This window comes from Mustela putorius, unplaced genomic scaffold (assembly GCF_011764305.1).
Source record: "Mustela putorius furo isolate JIRA1106 unplaced genomic scaffold, ASM1176430v1.1 tig00000127_pilon_pilon_pilon, whole genome shotgun sequence".
NCBI lineage: Eukaryota > Metazoa > Chordata > Mammalia > Carnivora > Mustelidae > Mustela > Mustela putorius.
Genome location: NW_025421288.1, coordinates 12,869,280 through 12,893,400, shown reverse-complemented (window position 1 = coordinate 12,893,400; position 24,121 = coordinate 12,869,280). Strand labels below are relative to the sequence as shown.

Sequence of the window (24,121 nt, the reverse complement as noted above, 5' to 3'; positions counted from 1 at the left end):
AGCTGTCCTGCACCCCAGGGGCCCCGCCAGCCCGTGGGGCTCCCGCTGAGCTCGCCGGTGCTCTGTCCCCTGGGCCCCCTGCAGGTGAGCGACTGGTGGGAGGAGTACATCTACCTGCGAGGACGGGGGCCGCTGATGGTGAACAGCAACTACTATGCCATGGTGAGTGCCCCGGGCGGGCGTAGCGGGCGTCCCCACGGGCCCGCGGGCCACCCCGGAAGCTCCTGCCCTGGCTCCCGCTGACTCAGGCTTTCTGCCCGGGCCCAGCCCCTGCCTGCCGTGCCTGAAAGCCTGCCTGTGGCTGTCCCTTTGTGTTGGCCCCGAGCCACTGCCGAGAGATTAGGGCCACAGAAATACTCCCGAGGCCATCAGGGGTCTCTCCGCCTGTCATCACAGCTGGCCGCTGCGTTGTGATGCCGCGGTGACGTGTGGGCTGTGTCTGCGCCACTCCACAGAGCGTGGCGACAGGTGGCCGTGGCTCCCCCAGCCCTGGGACGCCAGGAGGTTCTTGTCTTCCGCGGCACTGATGGCCTGGGAGGGCTCTTCCTGTTGTCTCGTTGGAAGCCTCATGGCTGGGGTTCTGGTCACCGGCATTTACTAGCTTTAATAACGGGGCAGCCTCATTCTTTGTCCTGTTTCTTCTTGTTTGTCACTTTTATTTGCTTGTAAAGGACAAAACTGTCCAAGTGTAGGAAGTGCAGTTCCAATTTCTTTTCTGTCAGGGCGGGGGTGATCTCACACCGACGGAAACATTTTAGCAGTGCGGAAACGCCCTCCGGTGTATGTAAGTGACCGTGGCTTTGCCCACGGACGTCCTCTGTGCCGACACGGGTTTACCTTCTCAGGACTTGCTGTACATCCTGCCGACCCAGATCCAGGCCGCGAGAGCGGGCAACGCCATCCATGCCATCCTGCTCTACAGACGACGCCTGGACCGGGAGGAGATCAAGCCGGTACGCCAGCTCCCTGCTCTAGAAACTTCTTTTTTGATGGCTTTGTTGACGTCATGCACGTGCCCGAGGCCTCCTTCGATAGGTCCTGTCATATCTATATAACATACCCCCGACATTGTCTCCACGGTCCAGGGCATGAACACATCCGTCACCCCCAAAAGTTCGCGTGTGCCTTCTGTCTCTGGGTCACTTGTACTGTTCAAAGCTTTATGCAAATGAAACCGTGCAGTATGCGCGCGCGCTTTCTCTCTCGCTCTCTCTGGTCTCGCTTCTTTCACTCTCCGTAATGACCGTGAGATTTAATGCTCCTGGTGTGTTCTAAATTCCTGCTGTACGTCACCCCGTGATCTCAGCCGGAAGAAGCTCTCGTTTACCTTTGGAAGAAAACAATTGAGCTGGTGAATTAGTGAAGGAGAACAAGACATTTCTTTCTTTAGATAGCCCTTTGGTTGAAGCGTGGGTTTGGAAGAGGTCTGTGGTGTAAGCGTCAGGTGACAAATGATCCATTAGCAGGTGTGACCTCTGGGCAGGAGGGGGGGTTCAGAGCCCCGCCTGCGCCCCAAGCCCCAGCCGCGCCCGGCGGGTCTTAGCGGCCAAGGTCGGCGGCCCAGCAAGTTCAGTTCGGAGGAGACGCGTCAGGCACTGTGTGCTCCGAAGACAGATCAGTGTTTCTTTTGCTCCTCCCTCACCGCCCCCCTCAAGGAATATTTGTTTGTTTGAAATGCATTTTTGTTGTAGATCCTTCTGTTGGGATCCACGGTTCCGCTCTGCTCCGCTCAGTGGGAGCGAATGTTTAACACATCGCGGATCCCAGGCGAGGAGACGGGTGAGTGGGGACCCTTGGGGAAGCCCGTTCGCTCCGTACTCGCCGCCCACGGGGTCATGGACAGGCAGCACTCGGCTTCGTGCTGACCCCTCCTGAGAGTGAAGTTTGAGGCTCAGGAACGTTCCTTCTGTTGAATTTCCCTGGTGTTTCTTAGGCCCGGGCATGTGACCTATCTTCAGAATCAGTTTCTCTTTGGCCGAAGGCTGTCTCCTGGGGTGTTCCTCCCAGGTCTGGCCAGGAATATTCTTTTCTTCATCTGGCTCCCTTGGGAGTGTCGCTCTGGCCCACAGTCAGGGTTCTGGTGTAACACATGCTGGCCTGTGCTCAGGAGGCCGGGCCTGGCCTGGGGCAGCTGATTCCCACCCCCGGCGGTCGCTCGCCAGGAGGCCACGTAATCTGAGCCAGGACGCCCTGGAGAATGAGAGGGAGAGACATGTCACCGCCTGGGACTGTGCCGGGCCAGCCAGGGCTCAGGCTGAGCCACCTGTGAGCCTCCGGGTGGCCTTGCAGGTGGCAAACACCGGTCACTCGCCAAGAGACCAAACAGACGCCGTCTGAGCCCTTACGGTGGGCGTTAAAATGAACTCACAGCTGCTTTTTATTTTTTTATTTGTTTTAACCCACTGCCACTTTCAAAGCTGATTGTATAGAGTCCCAAGCTCATCTGGCTTTTGGGGGTTTCATTACAGTGGGTACCTCTGGACTATGAGCCCCAGGTGGGAACTTGTCCTGTGGTGGTAGGCGTGGGGGTCCTCAGACACCGGAACCGGCCTCTGGCTGAGCTTCTGGAAGCGAATTCAGCTTTCCTCGGATCTGGGACCCAGAGGCTTTCTGAAAACTCACTCCAGCCTGAGTGTTTCTGGCTCGAAAGTCAACCTTTGTCTCTCTCAGTCTGGGGTCTAGTGATCCGTGGCCAGATTTTTTGTGAAAAGCAAATGAGTTGGCAAAAAACAGCTCGGGGACAGTTGGGACCATAATAGCATGCTTAAAACTTTTTTTTTTTAAGTTTTTAAAAGTAGTTCAGAGAGAAGTACTTAGAGAGAGCAGGGGATGAGCAGAAGGGGTGAGAATCTCAAGCAGACATTTTTTTTTTTAAATTTAACTTTATTTGTTTGTCAGAGAGAGAGAGAGAAGGGAACCCAATGTGGGGCTCGATCCCAGGACCCTGATCATGACCTGAGCTGAAGGTTTCGTGTTCCGTGGTCTCAGTTACCCACCACCAGCCACGGCATGGGAGCCTGGTGATTCCCCATGACCTCAGCCTAACCCTGCATCATACCCGTGCGACTTGTCTCCCGTCATCACGAGAAGAAGGGCCAGGACAGGTGTTTTGAGAGAGAGACCACGTCCACATAAGCTCTGTCAGCACAGGATGTAATCGCTCTGGGTTTGCTGTTGTTAACATTGTACTGCACCTTGTTTGTAAGTCAGACGTGATCACAGGTCCGTAGACTGGAGAAAACAGGCGTGCGGCTGCGGGTCCATGTGCTCCCCGGCTTCCGGCATCTGCGGGGTCTCTGAACACCTCCCCTCGGATCACGGGGTGCTTCTGTACTTTTCTCTGTCCAGGTCTTGTGCCTCATCCGTTAGTTACTCCTAACTCCTTTTCTGTTTTTCTTGTTTCAAGTGTATTTTTGAGTTGTTGGCTCCTGAATATATTAGTTTTGGGGGCCGTTGTAACAAAACCTCGCAGCCTGCAGGGCTGAAAGACATTCGCTGTCCCCACATCCTGGAGGCCGAAGCCCGAGACGCAGATGCAGACAGGGAGTCCCCCGGGGCCTCTCACCTCGGGTGTGGACGGCCGTCCTCTCCCTGTGTCCTCACGGGGTCATCCCTCCGTGCCTCTCTGGGTCCTGATCATTTCCTACAAGTGCCCCAGTCATGTGGGATTAAGGTCCATCTTAATCACAATGTGTTAATAGAATTACCTCTTTAAAGGCCCTGTTTCCAAATACAGTTGCATCCAAGGCGGCGGGCTGGGGTTCCAAGCATGTGAGTGGGAGGGACTCAGCCAGGCCCAGAACTCTAGGGGAGAGGAAGGCAAATGAGGACCCCCAGTGGCTACCCAGCTGTGCTCTCAGTAATTTCAACAGCCGGTTGGGTTTTCTGGGGTTCATCGCGGCTGCAAGAGGCCTGTGTTCCCATCCCTGTATCTTTCCCTGATCAGAGGATCCCTGATTCTCCTTTCTTAGTTGACTGTGCGCTGGCCAGGACCTGGTGTAGCGTCTGAGTGGAAGTGATCCTAGTGTGCAGCTTCTTTTTTTTTTTTTTTTTTTTTTAAAGTTTTATTTATTTATTTGACAGAGAGAGATCACAAGTAGGCAGAGAGGCAGGCAGAGAGAGAGGAGGAAGCAGGCTCCCCGCCGAGCAGAGAGCCCGATGTGGGACTCGATCCCAGGACCCTGAGATCATGACCTGAGCCGAAGGCAGCGGCTTAACCCACTGAGCCACCCAGGCGCCCCGTGTGCAGCTTCTTATATCTGACTTTGAATGAAGGCTCTAAGGGCGTGTTTGCCGTAGTTTTCTGTAGAAAGCCTTGAGCAGACCGAAGTCATTGGCCCGAGATCATACGGGCAGTGAGTGGCTGAGCGGAGCTGAGACGGGGTCAAATCTCTCAGCTTTGATCTGTACCGAACCGTCTATAGACTCTTGAGGAATTGGATGGTCGAGGGACGCGGGGGGCGGGGTTGGGGCCGCAGGACGGTCGGGGGGCCAGGGCCATGCTCAGCTCTCCCTAACCCCCGCCTCTGGGTTCCGCGTCCCGCCGCAGACACCATCCAGCACGTCCGGGACAGCAAGCACATCGTGGTGTTCCACAAAGGGCGCTACTTCAAGGTCTGGCTGTACCACGACGGCAGGCTGCTGAAGCCCCGGGAGATCGAGCAGCAGATGCAGCGCATTTTGGACGACCCCTCTGAGCCTCAGCCGGGGGAGGCCAAGCTGGCGGCCCTCACGGCTGGAGAAAGGTGTGTGGCTCCTCCGTGACATGGGTCTGGCCAGAGGGGTGCGTGGGGGCGGGGCAGCGGTGCTGGGGGGTGGGGCTGGAGCGTGGAGTCCGAGTCCTGCCCCTGCTGGCCGGCTGCCCATCCAGGTGCCCGGGGTGCCAGGGCTCAAGACAGACAGGAGTGAGGCTCTGCGGCAGGGCTGCAGGCCTGTTGAGTTCAGGACACAGGCTCTGCCGCAGGGGTGTGGACCGCATGTTCCATGCTGGGAACGGCAGAGAGGGTCCCATGGGCCTGCCTACACTGGGGCTTGACTACCCGTTTAAAAGGCCCACCTGAGAGCCCCGAGCAGGTGTATGAGAATCTTCTGGTCCAGGGGCTCCTGGAGCAGTGCAGGCTGGAACAGGTAGCGTGAGCTGGAGGGGAGGCCCCGTCCCAGAAGTCCGGGGCTGTTAGGCCATCGCCGCGCCCTCACCAGGGCTGGAAGGAACCGCGGAGGGTAGTGTGTCTGGGGGACGAGCTCCCTCCCCGTGTGCTCACGAGTGTCAGGGGCCCAGGGGGCAGGTGGGCACAAATTGCAGCTGAGGAGTGGGCTTGCCTGGGATCCCCTGCCCCGAGGGGCTCCTTGGGCGGCCGGCCCTGAGGTTCCTCTTCCCATAGACGCTGAGCGTATGTGCTGGCCCCGTCACCTTCTTGTCCCTTCACACAGCACTAGTGACCGTCCTTGCTGTCACTGTGGCCCTGGCAGACAGTGGTCCCGGCTGGGTGGGTGTGGGGACCTGGTGTTTGTTGGGGATGTTGGTACCATAGGCTACCTTGGCGAGCACTCGGAGAGAGAAGAGGGCAGGAGACAGGCCAGATGACCCTGATCTGGAACGGTGGGTGGGTAAAGGACCAGAGGAGGGCCTGCGTGACGGTCCTAGCAGCCATCGAAGGAGCCGTGGCTGCGGTGACTCTCAGGAAGTGGGTGTCGTGTCAGCTCCTTGTATCCCACGAAAAGTGGGATGAAAAGAATCCCATTCCTGGGATTCCCAGGGGTGCCGCTTCTTCCCGAGGTGTCCTCTGGCTGTAGTAGCCTGGACTTGAGTAGGACAGCTTGGGTTGGAAGTTCTTCTTTGTACGAAGTAGCTGTGATCACGTCGGTGTGCCTCAGGTCCCCCCTCTGAAAGATGGGAATGTAGTGCTGGTCAGTGAGCTCATCCGTGGACAAGGGCTGGAGGGGAGCCGGGCAGGAGGGACGTGCTCACAGCACCTGCCACAACGTCGTCAGGACGGTCGCGGGCGTGGGGAGCCCTGGCTCGGTCGCTGAGCTCAGAGCCTGCATTCTCGTGGCCCATCCAGCGTCCAGTGAGTGGAGGTGCGCGCCAGGCTGGAGGCCTGCCGGCCGATGGTGCTGTCCGCTGCAGACAGAGTCATACACGTGCGGTTTCCCTTAAATTTCTACAAAACTGAAAACCGCCGTTTTGAACACCGCACGTAAGGAGATGTCCTCACGTTCCTGTAGGTTTGACTCTAAGCCTTGTTTCAGAGTACCCTGGGCCAAGTGTCGCCAGGCCTATTTTGGACGTGGGAAAAACAAACAGTCCCTCGATGCCGTGGAAAAGGCAGCGTTCTTCGTGACGCTCGACGAAAGCGAGCAGGGGTACAGGAAGGAAGACCCGGACGCGTCCATGGACAGCTACGCCAAGTCTCTCCTCCATGGCAAGTGCTCCGACAGGTAACGTGGCTGCCCCCAGCCTCAGGTGTCTCTGCCCTGAAGGAATGAGGCTCGCATAAGAGCACAGCTTTGGTTCTCTTTTTGCATGGCACACATGTGCACACATGCGCACACACACACAGGGGAAGACTTTCTTTCCTCTCTGTTCCCGCCGACCTCTGACTGGAGGTGCTGGCGAGGGGTGTCTGCGGATGCCTGGAACCCGGCAGGAGAAGGCGGTGGGCGGGGCTGGGCTGGGTGTGGGGTCGGCCTGCTCCCCGAGCTCAGGACTCCTGTGGCCTCCTTTTCCTCATCTGCGGATCTGTCCTGCCTGCCTTGCAGGTGGGGGTGAGGCTAGTCCCGGGGGGGGGGGGGGTGCTCACAAGGGCTTATCTTTGTCTCTGATAACAGAGAAGCCACTGACCTAAGTTCTCTGTGTGCCCCTCCCAGCACTCTGCCGAGATTTAAGAGTGTGGGCCAGCCTTTTGGGGGCTGGGGGCAGAGGAGCCCAACCCGAATAAAAGGAGTACGTGATTTACGGTTGCTTTCGGTCTTTTTGAAATAGTTAAGTCCCGGGAACCTTCCTTTCTCACGTAGGTGGTTCGATAAGTCTTTCACGTTCATTGTCTACAAGAACGGGAAGATGGGCATGAACGCCGAGCACTCCTGGGCCGATGCGCCCATTGTCGCGCACCTGTGGGAGGTGAGTGAGCAGAGCTGTCGCGCACCTGTGGGGGGTGAGTGCAGCTGTGACGCAGCTGTGGGAGGCGAGCGAGTGCAGCGTGACATGAGCATGGCACTCACTGTTGCCAGTCCCGACCCCAGACGACGTTTCATCGTGCGGTACCCGTCTGCTTACAGAAGACTTCGTAACACACATTGGCACTTCGTGTAACATGATTTAGCTAAACCAAAGGCCTTCGTGTCTTCATTTCCGACAACTAACTTTCCTTAAATAGAAGCACATTTAATGCCGTCTCTGGTGGAACCAAAGTGACGGGATGGTGGCTGGCTCTCGTGCAGGGACTCCAGGGCAGAGCTGAAGCAAAACCATCCCTTCTTTGCTGTGTTCTCGAGACTCTTTCCATGTGCCAGGTATTAGGCCGACTAGAAGCAAGTGCATTAAATCCTGGTTGATAAAAACGCAGCCGCATCATTTAATTCTTAAAATTACCAAGTTATTTAAAAACTGCCAAACCCCTGCCACCTGGTCCCTCTGCCCAGCTTGTTAAAATGTGGTGTTGGATTGGCCCTGCCACTGCTTTAAACTTAAAAAAAAATTCATTTCTCCCTGAAGCGCTGGAACCTTCTTTGCGTTTGGCACGAACCATTGAAGAAGGTTTTGCTTTCTTAACTTACCCTCCTCGGTTCTTGTTTGGAGAAATTTCTGAACTCCAGGATTGTCAACAGTGGACCTGATCCAGAAATTTCTGTATGATCCTGGTTTGATGAAGCTCAAGGTAGTTTTTTGTTAAGCAACAAGGCCCTTTGAAGTCACCCTGAAAGCCCAGCCTGTGCTCTGCAGTCTGCTGCGCTGGCAGGTGGAGCTGGACGACGGGACAGCGGGCCGAGGACCCCACCGTCCTTCATGGGCCGTGGCGCTCACTCGAGGACCGGACATGATGAAATCGTCATGAACTTGTGAAGATATCTTAATGCATGACCGCATTCTTTTCTTTTTTTAATTCCTCTGAAGGCTTTGAATCTCAATCTTTATTTTTAAAATATTTTATCTGTCCATATTTTCCCCAGAGTCACAAATCCTAGGCCATGTCGTGCTGTCTCTTGCAAGGCCTATGCACGTGCTCCCTCCTGTGCCCCGAGCACTCTTTCCCTGGCCCCTGGCTCCATCAGGCCTCAGCTTCACTGCACTCCCCCAAGGCCCCTCTGCCTTCTCCGGGGCCTGGGTTAGGAGCCCCGGATGCCCCCTCCAAAACTTCTCCTGACCGTCTTACCCCTGGCTGGGGTCTGGGCAAAACCTAACCCGCTCTTCCTTCAGCCAAGTGAGGTTCTCTGTGTGGGAAAGAAACAGTGTTACTGAACAGTCTCTCAGATAGTGGTCTGGCCCCAAGACTCGAACATACGATAAAAGCAGTCAAGTCTCAGAAGGGTCTTTGCCGCCGCCCGTCTACTGATGCCAACAAAAGCTTAGCGATCCTTTCAATTGAAACTGCACGAAGACTCAGCCATCTTCGGCCCCTGGACGGAGCAGCCGGACTCCAGAGGGGTCCGTCGACACAGCGGACTGTCCAGACCTGTGACCCCTGTTCCAGGGACGCCCCGAGTAGGGAGCGCGTGACAGCTGGTCTCCGTGAAGGAGACCGCGCTCGAGCCGCGGGCAGTCTGGATGGCACAGGGTGACTTAGCCAGGTGGAGAAACCTGCGTGTTGACAAGGCCATCTTCTATTTTAAGTGCTTTTGGAGGAGAGAAAGGTAAAGAGATTGCGTGGACAGCCCAAGGCAGTCATTCGGGTTCCTGCCAGCAGACGGAATGGCCTGGGCCTCCAGGGGCCAGATGTGGACCCCAGAAGCTCCCCGCAGGGGTGGGAACCGACGCACTCTCTTGTCCCGGAGGCCCGGGAACCGGTCTGCCCATGGTGAGGCGGTCAGGAGCAGATCTGGTCAGAGCTGGACCCTGCTTCCCAACCATATATTTCTAAAGCTAGTTGGGCTCTCTGGGGTCTCAGATGTGGAGCGGCTCAGGCACAAGTAGGCTGGCCCCTTCACTTGCTCAGATCTGCGTGGACGCTGACTACACGCACACACGTGGCCGCCTCCACACACCACCCCCCTGCTAGAGCCCCGACCCCTCACACCCAGCAGTGCCCCCAGCCAGACCTGGGTTGGGGGTTTTGGGGTATGTGTGTGTGTGTGTGTGTGTGTTTGTCTCCCCCACTAGGATGTAAGCTCCCCAAGTGCAGGGATTCCTTTTTTTACAAAATCTTTTTATTACTGTTTATGGAGACAAAATTGACCATAAAATTCATCTTCTTAAAGTACACAATTCTGCTGGGTTTCGGGTATTTACACGGTGGTCACACCACCAACCCCAGCATCTACTTTTTTTTTTTTTTTTTTTTAATTTATTTAACAGACAGAGATCACAAGTAGGCAGAGAGGCAGGCAGAGAGGAAGGGGGAAGCAGGCTCCCTGCTGAGCAGAGAGCCCGATGTGGGGCTCGATCCCAGGACCCTGGGATCATGACCTGAGCTGAAGGCAGAGTCTTAACCCCCTGAGCCACCAGGCGCCCCCCGGCATCTACTTTAAGATGTTTCCCCACAAAGGGAACTCCTGCTTCTCTCCGCGCCCCCGCCAGGCAGCCACAGATCTACTTTCTATCTCTTGGGCTGTCTTTTCTGGCCATTGCATGGGCTGTTTCCATGCTCCAACGACTGTAAGCACCGGCCCTGGGAAACGTTCACGCATACGTGTTAGGCGAATGCGTGTTTTCATTTGTCGTGCGTGCACCCTGGAGGAGACTGGGGAGGTCAGATGGCCAGGTTTAACGTCTTGAGGAAAAGCAGAAATTCTGGTCTGTTTTGTTCCCCATCCTCTCACTGGTGCTCAGAGGGTTGCTGGCTCATAGTAGCTGCTCAGTAAATACAACTGAACTCATCAATGTGCGTGTCCTCGCCAGGGGCAAGAGAAGGCCCCAGCTGGGCCCGGAGCCTAGCTCGTGGGGAGTGTGGACTGGGGTGCACGGCTTCCTCCCTGGGTGGCTCGGCCTCCTCATTTTTACGCCGTTGGGAATAATGGGGCCTGCCTTCCGGGCTTTCTGTAAAGATTCGGGGGATGGGGGGTGGCCCCCAGCGGGCACCTGGGACCTGGAAGCGAGCTCTGCATGTGCGGAGTCCTGGCTGAGCTGCTTGGCAGCCCACAAGCCGGGGAGCCTCCTCACGTCCATTTCTCTCCCCTCTGGAATGGAAATAGCTTTCCCGATGGGTGGCTGCGCGGAGGGGGTCGGGTGCATCCGCCGGCACACCCCGGGAGGCGCCCCTGCTGTCTTCATCACATCTCCGTGAAGGACGAGGGTCTGTCTCCCCTGGGGGTCGCCTCCAAGATGCTCTATGTAACAAGGTTCACCGGACTCCTCTCCCCTGACCGACGTGTCTGTCTTTTCGTTTGCGACAGTATGTCCTGGCCACGGACTGCTTTCAGCTGGGCTACGCAGAGGACGGGCACTGCAAGGGCGACACCAACCCGAACATTCCGTACCCCACCCGGCTGCAGTGGGACATCCCGGAGGAGGTGAGTCCCAGCGACCTGGGATGGGGATGAACGGAAGCGGCCACAGCCCGGGCCACCACCCCCCCCCGGCGTCCTTGCTGAGTGGGCACCGGCTCAGCTGGAGGCCACACACACAGACTTGTGTCCACACTCGGGCCGGAGGGCTGCTCGCCACAGCTCCTACTGCCTCCGGCCCCGGGAAGTGGTTCTGTTTCCCATTCTGGCAAAGATTGTCGGCGAGATTTCCAGCTCCCATTTGGCTGGACAGCGCAGTGAACAAGGAAAAAGCAAAGTCACTTCCTTTGGGGTAGAAATACTCTGAGATCACTAACTTAACTATTTCTGTTTCTCAAAGATTTTCATACAGAGGCCACTCGATAAAAGGAAGCGTTTTGGGGAAGGAAGTTTGGGGCAGTTCTGCCCATCCGATCCACGCAGGCATTCCTGGGGCCCGAGAAACACTTCTTGAAGTAGAAAATGCCACGCGTGAGGCTGCCGTCTCACCAGGCCTTCCGTCCTGCGTCCCCAGGGGCCGGCGTGAGCTCCTCAGAGCAGTGTCACCGCTGCCGAGGTGCAGGGGCTCGGGGTCCTTGTACCTGACCAAGTCGGTCCCCGTGTATTTAAAATGTTTCTGTAGGTTTAACTTTCTCGAGCAGTTTTAGTTTTCCCAGCACAGTGGATCAGGAAGTCCAGAGACATCCCTCCTGCCCACCTCCCCCGACCCAGCACACACACGCCCATCCCTGACACGGGGTCAGTGTCGGCCTAGTGCATTCTTGGCCTTTGCACGAATGTACGACGACCAGTGTCCGCGCACAGCCTCACGCTGAGCGGTTTCACGGCCCAGATGTGGGCACTGCCGTTCCTCCCTGTCCCCCGCCCCCCTGGCACCCAGAGGTCTTGTCACGGTCGCCACAGTTGGTCTCATCCACAGTGTCCCGTTTGTGGAATCCTGTTGAACTTGGCCTCTGCAGACGGCTTCTTTGCCTCGGTCTCGTGCATTTAGGGCTCCTCCTGCGTCCTTCCGTGGCCTGGGAGCTCATCTCCATGGCATGGTCGTACATGGCCCATTCGTTTTTTATAATTGGGAGCTGGGGCGCCACAGTGGATTTCACAAAACTAAACTCTGGACTGTGCGGAATGCCCTGTGGGGGCGTGTGCAGACCAGGAAGCCGCAGTCCCCCACGGGCCTTCCTCCTGCTCGGGTCCCCCCGGCACTCCTGGGCGAGCGGGGGGCCTGTCACTCCCGGACTGCAGCTCCAGGATGACGCTTCCGGGGAGGACCGGGAAGAGGATGGGACGTGTGTCTGTTCAAGCAACAGCTCTGTTGGCTGCGCAGACATCTCGTCTCTGCGAGGTACGCCAGCAGCCCGGGCTCACATCTCTTTCTCCTTTTTCCTCTAGTGTCAAGAGGTGATCGAGACTTCCCTGAACAGCGCCAGCATTCTGGCAAACGACGTGGATTTCCACTCGTTCCCGTTCCACACCTTTGGTAAAGGGTTGATCAAGAAATGCAAGACCAGCCCGGACGCCTTCGTCCAGCTCGCGCTGCAGCTGGCTCATTACAAGGTACGGGCTGGGGCTCCGTGGCGAGCACGCGGTCTGCGCACCTGCGGGGAGCCGCGGGCCCCGGGGGTGGGGAAGGCCGGACGCCTTGCAGGCGTGGTGGCATGCGGTGAGCAGGACCCCTCTCGGTGGGTGTGGGGGCAGGTCAAGAAGAGACGCAGATGCAGGACAGCAGAAGAGGTAACATTGAAATCAGAGAAACCGGGAGAAGGTAGGCCAGAGTCAGAGATCCAGCTGACTCTACGGTAGTTGTTCACAAAGACGATCAAGTCACGAAGCTTCCTTTCCCCGAGGGACACACTCACTTAAGTGTGTGCTCGCAGAGCCATCGGGCAGAAAGGGCCGTCGTGGAAGGGGCGCGTTGTCTGAAGGAGCGAGGGACTTACAGACCCAGTAGCCAGATAGAGGAGCTGAATCTTGGAATTAGCAAGCTTGACCTTAAAGACTGCTGAGCACAGAGAGGTACTGCGTTTGGGCAATAAAAGGAGGCGCTGCCTCAAACACAGAGTTTCGTAAGGGGACGCCAGGCTCCACGGTAATACGTGTGCAGATCTCGAAACGATTTTCTGCAGCGACAGAAGTTAGTGAAGCTGACCCGAGACAAGGTAAAAAGCCAGAAGGAGGTCAGTCCCCATGATGAAAGTCAGAAGTCGGAGACCTGCCCAGCAGCGGGACCCTGCTCCGAAGTGGCTTCGTTGCTTGGACGAGCGTAGGGTTCCGGAGGCTCCTGAAAGTGAGGGGCAGGCCGCTCGCAACCAGCTTCACCCTGGGCGTGATCCGGAGCTGGATAGAGCCGCCCAGTGGGTGCGGAGTGCCTCGGCGGGGGAGGGGGGGACTCGTTAATCCTCAGAGCCCCTGGGGAAGGCCTTGCTGATCTCTGCCTCTCTCAGGAGCAGGAGAACTCCCATGGCTGAGCTTGTATCCAGGCAGGCTGGTTCTGGAGCTCATGTCTTAATTGGAGGGATGGCGAGAAAGAGCTGTAGACCAGTTTTGCTCATGAACAAACGCGCAGAAAACCTAAGTAAGATACTAGCAACGAGAATCCAGCAGTGCAGTGCGGGAAACGTGTAAAAGCAGCAGCTTATGGAGCCAGCGGCCAGGGGAACGGTTTGGTATTAATAAACCTGGAGACAGATTAAACTATTATTTAGATCAGAGAAGAAAAAGGACAGTCCTCTCGACAAATGCTAGAAAGACATTAAAATCTTGGCGTGCATTCCCGATAACGGCTCTAAGTAAGCGGAGCTGTTACCCTAACATGATAAGTAGCGTCACAGATCAGTAGCCGACATGTGGCTTGAAGGGTGAATGGGTGAGTAGCCCCATTAAGGAGAGGATGAGGCTGCCTCCACTCCAGCAGGTCCAGCATCCTCAAAGGCTTTCCCATAAGTACAGTGAGCACAGCTCATTGGATGACTGGGCGGGAGAGGGATCAGTACATCTGGTGGGAATGGAGGCAGCAGAGAAGCTTTCGAGATGAAGGAGTGTGCTCAGGAAGGAGCCCGGTGCAGAATTCTACGAAGGCCAGTATCTTCCTTGTCCAGCGCTTGGCCAAGTAGAAAGTACAACAGGCCAGGGGAATGAGAACCAGGGACAGGAGTCTGGGGTCCAGGCTCACGTTGGTAAAACAGCTGGGACTTTGGGAAGGCAGAGACAGTCTCCAAAAGGAACAAGGCTGTGGTTTTGGCTGGAAAATCTCGACCCCGCAGAGGCGAGTGTGCCCAGTTCACACGTCCAGTGTCGACACAGTCTGAGGTCTGGAGGTGATTTTCCGAAGGGAGCTCGAGCGATTGATTTTCAAGTTCATTTAGGAGGTGTGACATCTGAGAATAACCAGTAACATTCTGAAAAATAAAAGTAACTAGGTGGACATTGTTTCTTTTAACATGTAGAAATCGGAAGAGTTTAGGAATGAGTAAGGTGTCTTCCTGGGCACTTCTCTGGGATAGGTGCAGGATTTAACACCGCTGGGAGGGCATGGGTTGGTGAGTGAATGGGCTTCGAAAAATGGGCCAAGTGGCTCCTTTTGGGAAGCAAATAAACAGCCCAGTAGGCAAACCGAGTCAGCAGAGGGTAGTGGTTCACGAGAGCAGAAAACTACAAGTTGTCGGGGAATGTACGTGGAAAATTTAGTCTTGCTAGGAAGCCCATAAATGCAGCGTAAGTAAGACTGCATGTTTGTGATTTTCAAAGGCCTTTCAAGTCCGTGCTTGTACTGGGGCAGTTTAGAGAGGGAAGCGTGCGTGCGGCAGGCTCTTCCAGCGTGAGGCTCTTCCAGAGGGAAACGTGTGTGACCCTGACCTGGCAAACTCTTCCTGGAGAACCGTACTCTCTAAGGCCCGGTTCGCAGAGATGAGCTGAAACAGGCCCCTCAGTAAAAAAGTTTGAATCCGTCAAAAAGGTTATCAGTGTGAAATGTTAGATTATCGTATTTTTGTACAACGGACGATTGTGTGTCCGTTAAATGTGTCTGTGGTGTGTTTTGTGAACACACTTGGCCATCGGCATCATGTGAAAGTTTTATTTCTTTACCATGGTGATCTGCAGACTGTGGCCCACGGCCCACTTCCCGGCCTCCACCTGTTTTCACGTGGCCCTTGAGCTAAGAATGGTGTTGTATTGTTAATAATTGAAAAAAAAACCCCAAAAAACAAAAAACAGAAGAATGCTGTCTCGTACATCTGTATATCACATGTCATTTCAGTGTTCACAGAGGCCGTTTGCTTAGTGTTCAGTCAGACGAATGGTCCACGGGTGTTTCGAGTGGACTGAGCAGATGCCACGTACAATGAATGAAAAATATAAGGCAGATCTTTCCATGCAGAGGTTCTTATGTGCAGGCCCTGTAGAGGACCAGCTGTGTTAGGGACACGACTCTGTGGAGCTGTGGTTCTGACCCTTCCTGGCTCAGCTCAGAGCTGCAGAGCCTTCCCTTGGCTCTGTGTAAATGCAGATGTCCTGTGTGTCCTGGGGGGTCTCCGTTCCAGGCTTCTGACCCTTCGCTGTGCCCTGGACCCTGCAGGAAGTTTGGGAAAGCCTTGGGGATCCCATCTCAGCATAATGTGTATAAAGCATGAAAGGAACTACGTGGGGTTACGGAGATAATCAGTTAATAAAAATGCACACCAGAATATTAAATGTAAATTTGTAGCACAGTGAGTGTAATTATGCACTAAACTTGGGGTGGCAGAGCTAATGACTACTGTAATTTTGAAGTCGTGATAAGCATAGATGGTATTTTGGGACATCTGCAGCAACCATAATTTGTTGTGCAAATAGCTATGATTTTCTCTTCAAAGTCACTGCACTGTTGGTAATTACTGTGGTTTGTTGGCTGTGCTTCTACATGCTGTATTTCAGTTTGAGGTTAGTAGAAATTAAAATGTATCTATTTTTCCCTTCCGAGTTAACATGTTCCAAAGGTTAGTGACCGTTGGTCTGATCCCTGTCTGCCCTTCCAAACTCCTCTCATAACACACCTGGTCTCATTCAGTCAGCTTTGGCCACACTGGCCTTTTCGCTGTGCTCAGATACGTCCAGCTCTTTTCTACCTCAGGATCTTTGCACTTGCTCTCCGTCAGTAGTTGCTGTGTCCCAGATTGAGGTGTGGTTGGTTAGGTCTCTGCTCAAGGCCCCCATCTCCTATTTAAAAGGGCTCCTGCCCCCTTGCTCTTCTGTCACCCTGCCTTGTTCCTGTTTGATGCCCCTGTCACTGTGTAATATCCTGTATCCCCACTTCTTCTGTTAGAACCTTTGCCCCTTGAGGGCAGAAACATGATCGGTCCCCAGTGCCAGGAATGTGCTAGCCACAGAGGGGTCGATAGGCATTGGTAAATAAGCCACGACCAATTGAATGAAGACACTTGGTAGAGGTCTTAATTTTAGTCCACAGCCATTCGCTTCCTGCTTTTGGGTCATGTTTGTTTTTCATTTAGAAGCTAGAGGTGAAAAACTCCCCAGGTACCATCAGCCTGAACCCCGAGCCCCGGGGCAGCCATCCCCGGGTGTGACAGGTTTGTGTTCTCACACCGTGCATGTCCGTATCCCCACCGACCGTGTCTTTTGATCCAGCTCGTTAGACACTGGAGGTGATCTCCGGATGGCGGCTGGTTGCAGCAGGTGGAGTGGGGCTGCTTGGCTCTCGGGGGGCCGAGCACCCTAACATGCAGTGCATTTGCCGAGAGGTTTCCAGACGATCGTTTACAAACCGTGGGTATCCTGCATGACCGTGCTGACCGCTGACACAAAGTTTGGTGTTGGAGAGTGGACCTCGCATAAACCAGTGCATCCGAGATCCCAAGCTAACGTTTACGGAATGCCTAAATGCCAGACTCCTCCTTCTTCCTGTAGCTCCTCCTCTCCCCTCCCTCCCGCCTTGTCACGAGCCCCTGTGACTCCTCCCAGGCATATTTGATGACCGACCTGGGCCCTTGCTTACCTGCTCTGTTCTTACTCTTACTCTGCTTAGAGCAGAATGGGGAGGTAGAGCCCCTCTTGGAGCCCACTCCAGGCAAAAGGAATGACTGGTGTGTGGAAGAAGTGCAGTGAGTCAGCGGCTCCTGCGCCTGGTGTCGGGGCAGCGTGGAGGCTCCCTCGGGGGCACCGCAGGTGGACGGCAGGGAGCGGCGGCTGGTCGCAGACCTCCTGGCCTGTGTTCCTCACCCCGTGGCCTGCTCGCCTCGTCACTTTACAGGCAGGACTGGGGGAGGGACAGAGCCCCGAAGGCCACTCACAGGCATGGCCCGCTCGCCAGGGACTTCAGCCTTGACTCTGGCGCTGGGTTTTGCTTCACGGTGTCCGCTGGTGGCAGGGTGTCCTCTGTCTCCTTGGGGTCAGTGGGGCCCGGACACCGAGAGGCACTGTCCACAGGAACGACTGGGGTCCACAGACTGCCGTGGCCACTTTCCCGTCCAGACGGGGAACCTGGCGTCTCGGGGTCGGCCTGGCGGCCAGGGGCGTCTGCAGGTGTTGCCTCTCACAGCGCATGCACGGGACGCCGTGTGCTTCTCGGACCCTGTCCTGCTCCTCCTGCTGCTTCTCCCTGGAGCCCCCGCTGACCTGTCACCTGCAGGGTCTCAGCTTCAGGTGCTGCCTCTTCTGTCCTCCTGTCCCCCTTCTAGTCAGTCCTAGACCCTACGGGGCCGCTGCGTGTCTGGTTCCCCACCCCTCACTGGGCATGGACTGCTCTGCCCCGTACCCGAGAGGCTGGAGTGGCTGGATTCAGACTGATTTCTCCACTTCAAAATACCGAGCTCTGGCTCGGGCAGCCCCCTCTGTGCCCCTCCATGCCGGTTCCCCACGCCTTCTCTCTGGCTTCTCTCCAGCTCCCGGCCCCTCCCCGCTTCTCCAGCCTCAGCAGGCCAAGCCGCCTTCTTGGTTCAGCGGGAATACGAGAGCATTCCAAAGAGACCTCCTGACCGCTCCCCCCATGGCTACCCCTTCTGTTTCATTTCCCTTCCTGTCCAGTGGGGCAGCTGGCCACCGGCCCTCCTGCCGGGGGACACTGCTCCTGACCTGTCTCTCCTCTCCCAGGCCATCCTCATTGTCATCCAAATACCGTGGAACATTTCCTGCCAACACCTTGTGTCTTTTAATAATTTCCAACTGTTGCATGGCCATCTCCTTGTCATGTCTTCCTTCCATAAGTGTGTCTGCACTCAGATAGGTGTGTGAAGCTCAGGAAATTGTGCCGTGGCATCTGTTGCATCTGGAAATGGACCCTGGGCTACCCAGAAACTGACCCCCCACCCCCGGGCCTTTCCAAAGCTAATGACGTCTCCATCTGCCTGCTGCACAACCCCGTGTGAAGACTGATAATGACTAAAAGCTAAAGCTGACCATAACCCATCCCATCTTGTGCGTTAGAGTCCATCAGCGGGCCGTGCCTTGTATTAAAGTATTTTTCCTCTACAGGACATGGGCAAATTCTGCCTCACATACGAGGCCTCCATGACCCGGCTCTTCCGAGAGGGGAGGACGGAGACTGTGCGTTCCTGTACCATGGAGTCATGCAACTTCGTGCTCGCCATGGTGGACCCCACCCAGACGGTAAGGAGGCGCCAGGCCGCGGAGACCTCGCGCATGCCTTCTCCGGGGGCGTCGTATTCAGCTTCTCTCCCTGCTGCCTTTCAGGGGAGCTGAACGTGGTCAGGACACGTGCAGAGAGGTTAGCGTTAATCCGCATGGACTCCCTAGGAGTCTAGAACCTCACAGAGCACAGGGAGGCATGGGAGTTGGTGCAGTGGGACAATCCAAGGAGCTGGGGTCTGGGTGAGAAGCCTGGAACCGTGCCATAGAACCTTCTACTTGGGGTCAGCGGAGCCCGCTGCCCATACCCACGATCCCCGCACAGGCTGGGGGCTCTGGGTTTCCCTCGGGTGGCCCCATCAGCAGCATGAATCTGGGGAGGGGGCAGCCCCTCAGGGGGGCTTCCGCTCTGGCACGTCCCTCCCGCTTGCTTTAATGGTGTCATTGGACCTCTGTGGAGAAGGGCCCCTCACGTGCGTGTCAGAGCCTGTGGGGTCCGTCCTGCATGGCATGACTGTCCCGCCCCTTTACTCAGGTTGAGCAGAGGCTCAAGTTGTTCAAGATCGCCTCCGAGAAGCACCAGCATCTGTACCGCCTGGCGATGACTGGCTCCGGGATCGACCGCCACCTCTTCTGTCTTTACGTGGTGTCCAAATACCTGGCCGTGGAGTCCCCTTTCCTGAAGGAGGTCAGTTGCCACGGCCGGCGGCAGCTCTCCCGGCTCGCTGGCTAAGCCGGGACGAAGTCGGGGCCACCGCTTCGCCAAATGGGTCCTGGGGCTCCGCGGTCATCACCGTGTCCCATCCGAGCTGTGGCCTTAGTGCCGCGTTCCTTCAGCCCCTGGGGAACGCCGTGCGTCACACATACCCTCCCGACCTCCAGCTCGGGCCATAGTAAGGTGCACGCTGGTGACTAGGACATGAGGAGCCGAGTATTGATCAGTCTTGTTTTTAATACAGTTTATTTACTTTTAAAGGTGTGAAATTTAACTTATAATAATGCTGTGTTGATCAAGCAGCTTGAAAAAATTCCTGAAAATTAGCTTCAGCCCAGCACGGTCCCCTTCCTGAGTCTTAGTTCGTATGTCTGCCCCCTTTGGGGGGTGTCAGCCCCCCTGGTCCAGATGCCCTCTCTGCACACGGACTGGCCTGAGTCAGCAAGAGGCCTTCCGGGACGCGTCTGAGACCACCCGAGTCCCGGCGAGACTTTCCCTGTTGCCCCCCGGGGCTGCTGTGCAGGGACAGAAGAGGTTGGTGCGGGGAAGGGTGTCATTAGAGAATGTCCGTGTTTGACGCCGCAGGTCTTATCTGAGCCGTGGAGGTTATCGACCAGCCAGACTCCGCAGCAGCAGGTGGAGCTGTTTGATTTGGAGAAGAACCCGGAGTATGTGTCCAGCGGAGGGGGCTTCGGGCCGGTAAGTGTCCGAGGGTAGGTGGGCACGGAGCTGCGTGCCCGGGGACCGGCCGTGCCCGCCCGCCTCCGCTTGGGGTCTTCCTGGACCCTGAGCCCTCCCTGGTACCTTGTGGGTCCCTCCCTGCCCCACCAGGAATTCTGCAGATGATTAGTGCAGGGGCTTTTGCTGTCTTGTATGTGGAATGTGAGACAGTCCTGTTTCCTCATCGGCTCCTTCCCCGAGGTTAAACATCGGCTTACCTGGTCCTGTAGGTCGCTGACGATGGTTATGGCGTGTCCTACATCCTCGTGGGAGAGAACCTCATCAATTTCCACATATCTTCCAAGTTCTCCAGCCCCGAGACCGTAAGTACAGAACCAAGTTGCCTTTCCTAAAGGTATATTTTTGCCATTTTCTTTTTAACTTGACAGACATGTTCTTCCTGAATTTGACAGGAAGTAGCAGATTAACAACATGCTTTTTTACTCGGTTTGGACATTTTGAGATCAAAGAATTTTTAAACTCTTTCACCTAATTTTATTTTATTATTATTATTTTTTTAAGATTTTATTTGAGAGAGAATGAGTGAGGCCGTGTGCATGCATGAATGGAGAGACAGCGGGAGAGGGGGGGAAGCAGGCTCCCCACTGAGCGGAGAGCCGGACATGGGGCTCGATCCCAGGACCCTGAGATCATGACCTGAGCTGAAGGCTGACACTTAACCACCGAGACACCCAGGCGCCCCTTTTTAATTTTAAAGAAATGATCTTCTTTGGTTGCAAATATTTCTTTGCCTATAGCGCTGGCTTTAAATCCTACTGTGGGAGTGCTCGCGTGACTCTGACCCTAATATCAGAGGGTAGATGGAGGTCAGCGTGCATGTATGAAGGAAGACAAGTACAAGATGATGGGGGGGGGCCTGGGGGGCTCAGTTGGTGAAGCGGCTGCCTTCCGCTCGGGTCATGACCCTGGGCTCCCGGGATCGGGTCCCACACCGGGCTCCCTGCTCGGTGCGGAACTTGCTTCTTCCTGCGTCCGTCCCCCTGCTTGAGCTCGCTCTCACTTGCTGTCTCTCTCTCTCAAGTAAATTAATGAAATCTTTAAAAAATAATAATAATAAGATGAAGCAGGGTCTGCGGTGTTCTGTGGGAGTGGAACGTGTGACCTCCTTCCCAGCGTGGCACACTGAATCCTGGTTTCTTTTCTGCCTTTCCGCATGGCGGATCCCCTGAGAGCACGGCCAAGTTTGCCGCTCGCAGAGAGGATTGGAATTCATTTATTTGTCGCACTTTGTGTAACGCGTTGTCCCCCGAGTCAGGTTCAAGGCCCCAGTGTAGGGATTTCAACATTGTAACGTGCGTTTTTGTTTTTTGTCTTTGCGCGGAAGGACTCGCATCGCTTTGGGAAGCACCTGAGACGGGCGATGACGGACATCATCGGTTTGTTTGGGTTGGGCACCAACTCCAAAAAGTAACTCCATTAGAGCCGCCGCGAAGCAGAACGAGCTCAGCCGCCAAAACCAAATGAAGAGTAGCTGTCCGATCCCGAGTGTAGCTCCGGATGCAGAATTGCCCCACGAAACTCAGTTTTCCTTCCGCCAAGGGTTTGGTGTTTTCCTTCTTATAGAACAGCAGGTCTCCACCACGTGAAGTCTGACTCCACTACTTCCTGGCAGGTCCCGACTTTGGGGATCTTTTCATCAAGTGTCCCTCTGCCCCCCGCCCCCAAAAAGCGTTTGCATCTGCCTGTGGTGACTGAGGGATGAGATTGTGGTTGAGCTATTGAAGGGACTGGTGGGCTTGTGACTTCATGCATTGGGAGCGCAAATGGCACGTTTCCTTGGTGGGGAGGGGGGCGACCGGGCACCTGGTACTCATGGGCGTTTACTCCTACCGGAGCTCGTTTTGTTCAGAGAGGAACGCGTTCGAGTTTTGGAGATGTTAACCGTTTGTAGCTGATGCGCGTGTAATGCACTAACGGAAACACTGTGCTTCTGGAAATAGCTCTTGTCACTGTGGGTTGCTCCGTCACCGTCCGTCATCTGGTAGCCCGTATTGGCCTCTCCGTGTTGGAAGCATGCCCTCCACCTCATCTCTACTTTTACTGACCGCGCGAGTCTTCAAAACCCAGTGCCTTAAAAGTGGAAGGCCCAGAGCGAGAGGGAGACCGCGGGAAAGATATCCTGGGTCGGGTCGGTCTTCAGGTGGGAATTGTGTCTTACTATTCTCAACTGAAACCCTAAGTGTTTCCTGTGGTTTCCCTGCCCCTAGAAAGACCAGTTCCCTCCTGTGGGCCGCTGGGCTGGATGCCCCCGCATCAGACGGCCTTCCTTGCATCATTAAGCAATGAAAGAAAGGATGTGTGTGTGTGTGTGTGTGTGTGTGTGTGAGAAAGAGAGAGAGAGAGAGAAATGGGGAGCAAGAGATGTCACGATCAAATGTGATGTGTCTGGAGAAGAAAGCGTGAGCTGGGCCTCTGGGTAGCTGCTCACCCAAGCTGACAACAAAGGCAGGGCGTGACATTTACCACTGACAAAGGAACAAAGCTTGAGAGACAGGAAGAATAACCTCGAAATGGTCAGGAGAGTGTAGGGCCAGTAGGCCCCAGGAGTGCTTTCCAGTCCCAGCTGGCAAGAGACAGAACCACTGTCCTTTCCAGGGGAGATGGAGGGCGATAGAGACCCGTAGGCCGCGTCATCTCCGTGACAGACGGAAGTGTCGCGGGTGCTGGGTCTGACACAGCCTGCACTTCCGGTGGGCGTGCCTTCATCTGGAAGCGTCCGATCCACCAAAAAGCAATTATGCACTGAGTCGTCTCCAGGATTTAATGTAAAAAATAAAGGATCATGGAATGGGAAAGCCCCACGGCCTCCACGGCCATAACGACCAGCTTAGCTGTCCATTTTTAAAACTGTATTTATTTTTCTGACCACTTTGTTCTGGTGGGGCTTGCCTCTGTAAGAGCCGTGCCCTGCCAGGATACGATGACCAGGCTGGACTGTCGGAGGAGACGGGCGCTCGCTACAGGGCGAATGCGTGTTTTGTTTATGTAGATGTGATGTCAAAATTCCACCTAAATGGGCCAAAGATTTTTTTTTCCTCTTAAAAGCAAAAATGAAAACACACACAAAAAAGCTAAAATGAAGACCAACATCTACAGTAACAAGCCCTACCCCCTCCTTCCTTCATGGTTCATAGTGAAGGAGGTGTGGGGGGCAATCACCCACTCTGCCTCCCCCCGGGGTAGGCAGGCGTGGCTTCCAGTCAAAGCTGGCATCCGTCGCCATCAGAGCCACCCCAACCCTGCAATACTGACCACTGACCTTAGCATTCCCATGTGAATTCCAGTGTCGCCGTGTAGCACTCAAACACATTTGGGCTCGTCTCTCAGGTTTAAATATTTCAAATGTAATTAATTATTGTTAACCAGTGCAGTTATCAATGCAATTTTATATTTCGTAAAGGAAGGAAGAGTGGATTTTATTGTACATGTTGAAAGGAGGAGGGAAGAGTATTATGTATTTAATTTAATGTGGAATAAGCCATAGTCTTAAAGGAGCTGTGGTGTGAATTTGTTATCTTGGACTGTCCATTACATGTAAATACAGATGCTCTTTTGGATGTAAATCTGAGAACTGCGGTATGAATGTTATCGTTAATAAAACATTAATCCCAGCCTTTGGTCCTGGCTCTTTTGTAATATGAATAAGGAGGTTAAAAGTCAGGGCTGGAAGTCCAGGAGCTGGAGACCTTTGGAGAGAGACCACAGGAGGCCCAGCCTGGGCAGGGTGGACCTCACAAGACTCACTGACCTGGCTGAGAAGGGCAGCTGCCGAGATGGGCTGTGGGTTTCCACTCTGTGTTTATGCATTCTCTCCCTGCTCCCACGCCCGGAACAGTGTCCGACACGTAGTAGGTTCTCAAGTATCTGCTAAGTGGGTGCGTGAATTCCGTTTTCTCGGTAGTCTTTGGAGCACTTACTGTGTGCTAAGCTCTGCTAGGTACAGCGGGGACCCCACGAGGTTCTGGCTGTGGTGGAGCTCAAATCCGGTGGGAGGAGGAGGACAGAACCAAGACAGCCGTTCTGAGGATCTCCAGTGTCCCAAGGCAGATGAGAGGATCACGTGTGGGCCGAGGTAGCTGGCCTCGAGGGGCGGCTGATTTGAGGGGAGGCCTCAGTCACGACACAGCTGGCGTCAGCTGATCCTGGCTGGAAGAGCATTTTGGAGTGTCCCAGAGGTCCTGAGCCACCGAGTCTGGCTAGGTTGTGACTCGCCCAGGTGAGGTGGCTGCGCGTCCGGGGGCATGGGAGCTGCCGCTTGAAAATGCGGGAATGCTGAGAGTCTTCCCGGGTGATGTTCTTGCTCCGGCTGCTCAAGCTGGTCAGACGTTTTTCCTGAGGGCCCTTCAGTGTGTGTGGGCTGCCTGCTCCATCCCTACAGTTCGGGGAGCCCAAACTGCTCGCTCAGCCCTGCCCTGAACTCAAGGGACT

The 24,121-nt window shown here is 55.3% G+C and overlaps 1 protein-coding gene across 3 annotated transcripts in view; it reads left to right on the top strand.

The window, feature by feature from the left end:
• The window catches only part of CPT1A (carnitine palmitoyltransferase 1A), a 50,133-nt gene extending 26,829 nt beyond the window's left edge, over positions 1 to 23,304 (top strand). For all 3 annotated transcript variants that reach the window (XM_045066147.1, XM_045066141.1, XM_004759575.3), the window contains exons 7-19: positions 85 to 162; positions 846 to 953; positions 1,692 to 1,779; positions 4,550 to 4,745; positions 6,250 to 6,438; positions 7,015 to 7,120; positions 10,549 to 10,665; positions 12,049 to 12,213; positions 18,124 to 18,258; positions 18,773 to 18,925; positions 19,538 to 19,651; positions 19,903 to 19,995; positions 21,018 to 23,304. In XM_045066147.1, coding sequence (XP_044922082.1) covers positions 85 to 162; positions 846 to 953; positions 1,692 to 1,779; positions 4,550 to 4,745; positions 6,250 to 6,438; positions 7,015 to 7,120; positions 10,549 to 10,665; positions 12,049 to 12,213; positions 18,124 to 18,258; positions 18,773 to 18,925; positions 19,538 to 19,651; positions 19,903 to 19,995; positions 21,018 to 21,104 — 1,629 coding nt within the window. In that variant the 3' untranslated portion in view covers positions 21,105 to 23,304. The remainder of the gene's footprint in view (positions 1 to 84; positions 163 to 845; positions 954 to 1,691; positions 1,780 to 4,549; positions 4,746 to 6,249; positions 6,439 to 7,014; positions 7,121 to 10,548; positions 10,666 to 12,048; positions 12,214 to 18,123; positions 18,259 to 18,772; positions 18,926 to 19,537; positions 19,652 to 19,902; positions 19,996 to 21,017) is intronic.
• The last annotated feature ends 817 nt before the right edge of the window (positions 23,305 to 24,121 follow it).